Source organism: Camellia sinensis, chromosome 6, assembly GCF_055761805.1.
Source record: "Camellia sinensis isolate YWXY chromosome 6, ASM5576180v1, whole genome shotgun sequence".
Lineage (NCBI taxonomy): Eukaryota > Viridiplantae > Streptophyta > Magnoliopsida > Ericales > Theaceae > Camellia > Camellia sinensis.
This window is the reverse complement of record NC_138966.1, coordinates 117,991,023-117,997,579: the sequence shown is the minus strand read 5'-3', so window position 1 is coordinate 117,997,579 and position 6,557 is coordinate 117,991,023. Positions and strand designations below refer to the sequence as shown.

General features: G+C 42.0%; 1 protein-coding gene across 1 annotated transcript; it reads right to left on the bottom strand.

The window, feature by feature from the left end:
• Positions 1-2,434: 2,434 nt before the first annotated feature.
• Positions 2,435-3,919, bottom strand: LOC145793530 (uncharacterized). Its single transcript, XM_082876378.1, has one exon. The coding sequence runs from the start codon at positions 3,917-3,919 to the stop codon at positions 2,435-2,437; it is 1,485 nt and encodes a 494-aa protein (XP_082732504.1).
• Positions 3,920-6,557: the final 2,638 nt, after the last annotated feature.

Sequence of the window (6,557 nt, the reverse complement as noted above, 5' to 3'; positions counted from 1 at the left end):
AAGAGGTGTGGGTATTTAGCTCGCATTTGGCTTTCAGTTTTCCACGTTGCTTCTTCGACACGATAGTTTCTCCATAAGACCTTTACGAGGGGTATAGTTTTATTTCGAAGGATCTGGTCACGATGGTTGAGAATCTGTACAGGTTGCTCTTCGTAGGAGAGATCTTCTTGAACTTTTAGGTTCTCATGATTGACAACATGCTCTGGGTCTTGAAGATATTGACAAAGCATCGAAACATGAAACACATTATGAACATTGGATAATTCGGGTGGAAGCGCAAGACGATATGCTACTGGACCAATCCTTTCGAGTATCTCGAATGTACCGATGTATCGTGGTCTCAACTTTCCTTGTTTTCCAAATCGGATTACCCCTTTTGTCGGTGAGATTTTAAGGAACACATGATCTCCTATTTAAAATTCTAAGTCTCGTCTTCGTGTATCTGCATAGCTTTTCTGGCGGCTCTGGGCAGTGCGAATTCGTTGTTGGATGAGTTGAATTTTATCACTCGTTACTTGCACAATCTCGGGGCCTAATAATTTTCTGTCTCCGACTTCCGTCCAACACAGAGGTGATCGACATCTTCTTCCATACAGTGCCTCGTACGGTGCCATTCCAATACTTGCATGGTAGCTATTATTATACGCGAACTCCACTAAAGGTAGGTGATCATCCCAGTTACCTTTGAGGTCTAGTACGCACAAACGTAGCATATCTTCCAAAGTCTGGATCGTCCTTTCAGATTGCCCATCAGTTTGCGGGTGATAAGCCGTGCTAAACCTTAGAGTGGTTCCCAAAGCTTCTTGTAATTTGTTCCAGAAATGAGACACGAAACGGGGGTCTCTATCGGATACGATTGAAACTGGGGTGCCGTGCAAGCGAACGATTTCCCTAATGTAGAGAGTAGCGAACTTAGAGAGGGAGTACATGATTCTGATTGGTAGAAAATGCGCCGACTTCGTCAATCAATCTACGATAACCCATATTGCATCATTCTTCGAGACTGATTGCGGTAGCCCGACCACGAAATCCATAGTAATATGCTCCCATTTCCATTCGGGAATAGGGAGTGGCTGCAACATACCTGCAGGTCTCTGATGCTCTGCTTTAACTTGTTGACAACACAGGCATTTGGAGACATAGTTTGCTATATCTTTCTTCATTCCTGTCCACCAGAAGTGTTCCCGCAGATCGTGATACATCTTCGCATTGCCAGGATGGATCGCAACCTTCGAGCTATGAGCTTCTACCAATATCTTTTTCTTGAGTTCCGGGAGGTCGGGTACGCAAATTCGATTTCGAAATTTTAGCATCCCATTGCTTATTGTAAAGTCAGGATTAGGCGTGTTTCCTTGCTCCTCGTACTTTTTCTTCAAAAGTTTATCTTCACATTGGCGGGCTCTAATTTCTTTCATCAACTCGGGTTCCATGATTATGTTGGCGAGCAATCCATGGATCTTGCGGGGAACGAGGGTACATGCCAGACTTTTGGTCATTTTTCGACTTAGTGCGTCTGCTACTACATTAGCTTTGCCGGGATGATGATAGATCTCTAGATCGTAGTCCTTCATATATTCTAGCCATCGTCGTTGTCTCATATTCAATTCCTTCTGTGTAAACAGATATTTGAGACTTTTGTGATCGGTGTAGATTTCGCAAGCTACTCCGTAGAGATAATGACGCCAGATTTTGAGGGCAAAGATCACCGCAGCCAATTCTAGATTATGAGCTGGATAGTTCCTTTCGTGCGTTTTTAGTTGGCGAGAGGCATAAGCAATGACCTTCCCGTTTTGCATAAGAACGCAACCCAAACCATTGTATGAGGCATCGCTGTAAATTATAAACCCTTCTGCTTCCACAGGGAGCGCTAGTATTGGTGCCGTCACGAGTCTGCCCTTCAATTCTTGGAAGCAACGTTCCTGCTTGTCCGTCCATTCAAAGGGTGTGTTCTTTTGAGTTAGTTGGGTCAATGGTGAAGCTATCTTCGAGAAATCTTGCACAAAGCACCGGTAATAGCCGGCTAGGCCCAAGAAGCTTCGAATTTCTGATACGTTGGTAGGTCGTGGCCAATCCACAATTGCTATAACCTTCTGGGGATCGACTAAAATGCCATCTTTGTTAATGACGTGACCGAGGAAATGTGCACTAGTGATCCAGAATTCGTATTTCTTCAACTTGGCATAAAGTTTATGATCACGTAATGTCTGTAGAGCTTTTCGCAAGTGGTGTTCATGATCTTCTGGCGATTTGGAGTATATGAGAATGTCGTCAATGAAGACAATGACGAACTCGTCAAGATGGGGTTTGAACACTCGATTCATGAGGTCCATAAAGGCCGCTGGAGCATTGGTGACGCCAAATGGCATGCCGAGGAACTCGTAATGCTCATAACGGGTTCTGAAGGCAGTCTTTTCGATGCTTTCCGTTTTGAATTTTAGTTGATGGTAACCAGAATGCAAGCCAATTTTTTAGAACACTTGGGCGCCTTGTAGTTGATCAAACAAGTCGACAAGTCGTCAATTCGTGGCAGGGGGTACCGATTTTTGATGGTGACTTTATTTAGCTCTCGATAGTCGATACATAACCTTATTGTACCATCCTTTTTCTTTACGAACAGTACCGGAGCTCCCCACGGTGAGGTACTTGGTCGGATGAAGCCTTTATTCAGTAGTTCTTGGAGTTGAGTTTTTAGTTCTTTCAATTCTGCCATGGGCATGCAGTAAGGGGTCTTTGAGATTGGTTGTATACCAGGTTGGGTTTCAATGGTGAACTCAATTTCCCGATCAACTAGGGTGCCAGGCAGGTCTTTAGGAAACACATCCGAAAATTCTCGAACTACGGGGATCGCATCAAGTGTGGGGGTCTCTTGTTGAGTATTAATCATATAACAGATACAACCACAACAACCTTTTCTTAGCAGTCGTTGGGCTGTTATGAAGGATATAATACAGGGAGGGGGAGAGGCTCCGGTTCCTTCGAAGACAAGCTCGAGTTGGTTTGGTGACCTGAGGAATACCTTTTTGGCTTTATAATCGATAGGGGCACGATTAGCAGCTAACCAATCCATTCTTAAAATTACATCAAAGGTACTAATGCCAAGGGGTATCAAGTCTACGTGTAAGGTTTCACCTTTTAAGGTTACAGTGCAAGATTTGTATACATCAGTACTAAGGGCGGAATTTCCAAAGGGAAAAGACACAGATAGTATATATCCTAAGGGTTCGGGTGTTGGCGCTAACTTGGTAGCAAAGTGTGGTGTAACAAAAGAATGAGTTGAACCAGAGTCAAAGAGAACATGGGCTAAGTGACCACAAACAGAGAGTGTACTTGACACAACATTTTCAGTAACTTCTGGGTTTCCAGGTACTAGGGCAAAAGCTCTTCCTTGGCGTTTTTGGTCTTTTCTCGCTCCTTCAGGTACTGCGGGTTTTCGGACTGGTTCAAAGGGGCGGACGAGCTTTGGACAATTTCTCAGTAAATGGCCAACTTGGCCACATCTAAAGCATGCTCTCGTATCTTGACGGCATGGTCCCCAATGAGTCCTTCCACAGGTAGAGCAAGCTGGAATGATGCCACCTTTAGGGTCTGTAAGACTTTGATTGCTTGGACCGGTTGAATTGGTTGTGCTTGTATTTATTCTCTTGGGAGGTGCGACACTGGGCCTTCTGTTATCTCTTTCCCAAAATCGCTTCCTCTGACTTGGCTCCCCAGATCGTAAGGCTTTAATCCCTTTTTTCGCAATATATGCTCGATTTACCACCGCCACATAGGTTGGCAGTTTCAGAACCTCCAGCCTGTCCTTAATTTCAGGATCCAACCTTGCTTCAAATTTCCTGGCTTTTCGAGCTTTGGTGGGAATGACATATGTCGCGAACCGGGCTAGCTGTGTGAACTTACTTTCATATTCGGCCACTGTCATGGTTCCTTGCCTTAGATGTATGAATTCTGACACTTTTTGTTCCCGTAGTGAATCTGGAAAGTACTTTTCATAGAATACTTCTAAAAATCGTACCCAAGTCACAATATCTTCCTTTTCCAGGGTAAGGAGCCACCATTCTTGTGCATCGTCCTTGAAGGTGAAGGTGGCAAAAGTCACCTTCTGTCTTTCTGTGCAAGGTAGTGCGCGGAAGATTTTCTCCATGTCCCTGACCCAAGCCTCTGCTACTAGTGGGTTTAGACTGCCGATAAACGTAGTGGGTTTCAGATCTTGAAATTGTTTAATCGTAGTCGATTCTTCTCGTCTTTCTAATGTCCCATTGGTTATGCTGCTTTGCAAGGCCTGTAAAAAGTTGGTGACTGCCCTTTCCATGATCTGTTCCATCGGGTTGGTACCACTGACTGATGATCCGTTTTCATTTCCTTCATTGGCCATTACTACAAGGCAAAATGATATAAGCGTGACATCACATTGAAACAATTTTGATACAACGTCATATATAACATATTCGTTCTATTATTACCACATTCATATATATCGTACTAGTTTTGCTATTAATATCACCACTTTCATATTAGTGTTACCATCATGTTAATATTACCACATATACATCATTGTTACCATACATAGGGTGTTTGTCTGGTAGTCACAGATTAATGTCTAATCCTACTAATACAAAAAGATTAGACTACTCATGGTCAGCTCACAAAAAGGGTCTTCTAGTCAGACATCTAGACTGGTCCATTAGGTCACCAGGATAACTGGCTTCGGAAAACTGGTCCATGAAACAATCCTGGAAACTCACTTTGCATGATGGACTCAAACTCCCACCCACTAAGCTCAACTTCGAAGCAGCTCCATATTACCTGAACCATGTAAACAGGAGTACCGTGATCATAACCCCAGAATTCCCGTCCAGTAATCCGTATCGGTGTCTCCAGGTATTATGCACCATCGGTAAAGTCCACAGCTAGGGTATAAACAATGTGCTGGGGAGGTGGTGTCGTGGTGCAAAGGTGGCTACTAGGATATGCAAGTCCCCTCCTTTCTGCAAAGCCTACGGGTAGAGGTGCGACCAGAAAATGTGGTGGTTCTATGTCCGGAGCAAGACCAACAACGTGGGTCGGTCCTATGTACCTTTCACGAGTGCTACCTCGGCTAAGTCTTCGGAATAATAAGTCCTCATCGGGGTCAGCCTGTAAGTAAACGGATCTGTCCATGAGATGGTCAAGTGTTGGATGGGCTTGCCTGACAAGACTCTCTGAGTCACCCCAGCCCTCTAATTAGTTTGGGAGGAGATGAGCTTCTGGGGGCTCGTACCAAAATAGTTCCAATAGGTTTGCCATGTTCTACAACACGAGAAAACTTAGCCTAGACATATATATGACTTATATGCGTTAGATATATCACATAATAATGCAGGTTTAACACTTTCTTTTTTCTTTTTTTTTTGCGTAAAAATCTTAAAAACTTGTAATATATATATTATTTATTTATTTATTTATATATTACTATTATTATTTTTATTATTATTATTTTTTTTAAAACCATTGCTCTGATACCACTTTTGTCACGACCCAAACCCGGTACCCAAAGACTCAGCGTCGTAATAAGATAAAAATAAAATAATTCGGATAATTCTGTAGTCACAGCGCAAGCAGATAAATTAAATAAATTAAAATAAATAATTGGGTACCAACTGTTTATTTAAAAGGAAATAAAACATAGTCATTTGAGCTTCACTATATTACAAGAGTTTAATAATAAAAGATAGAAATCTAAAAAAAAACAAAATAACATAGCGATTCATTTTTCATCTGGTCCCGCTAAACCTCGTCACCTGAAAGGGGTAACAGCTATAAGCACATAGCAGAGTGAAGAAATATTATACTATGAGGGGCACAAAATGGCCATGGATATTTATTTAAGCTGAAACATTATAAATTGAGTTGAGTTGAATACACAAATTAATTAAGTGCCAGAAACTGAAATAATCACTATAACCACGTTACATCACTAAGTGACAAGCACTATACTGGTCAATGGATCCACGACAAACACTGGACCACAAAGTGGTCAATCACTAAGCCAATGATTATTTAAGTCCCTCAAGGCATGGGACTCCCGTGGTGGTACTCACAAAACATATTTTCATATAAGATCATAGCCAAATATTCTTTAAAATATAAACAAACATATCCATGGGTTTCCTTTTAAGCAAATAGGGTTCAGAAATAAAACCACGTAATTAAAACCTTTATAAAACATAACTTTTATTAAAACATAGCTTGTGTAAAATAGATTTTGGTAAGTCAAAACATTTGTAAAACACATTTTAGTGACTCAAGGTATAATATAACTCATCTTAAATTAATTTCTTAATCCTTTCCCTCCACCACCACTCACGATACTCACCCGTGCGTCCTCTTTCCTACTTGTTTTTTTTGTTTTCCTTCCGTTCCTTAAACATATCACTCTTTCCTATCTATAGAAGGGTAATTGTGGGTAGGAAGTCACGGAAGAGTCCGAAATTTTGACGCGTGTGTACGTTGGTCCACCCTTATCCACTATTTAACAACAACCGCGCTGCATACCCCCGGTGGGGGTCGCGCCCCCAGTG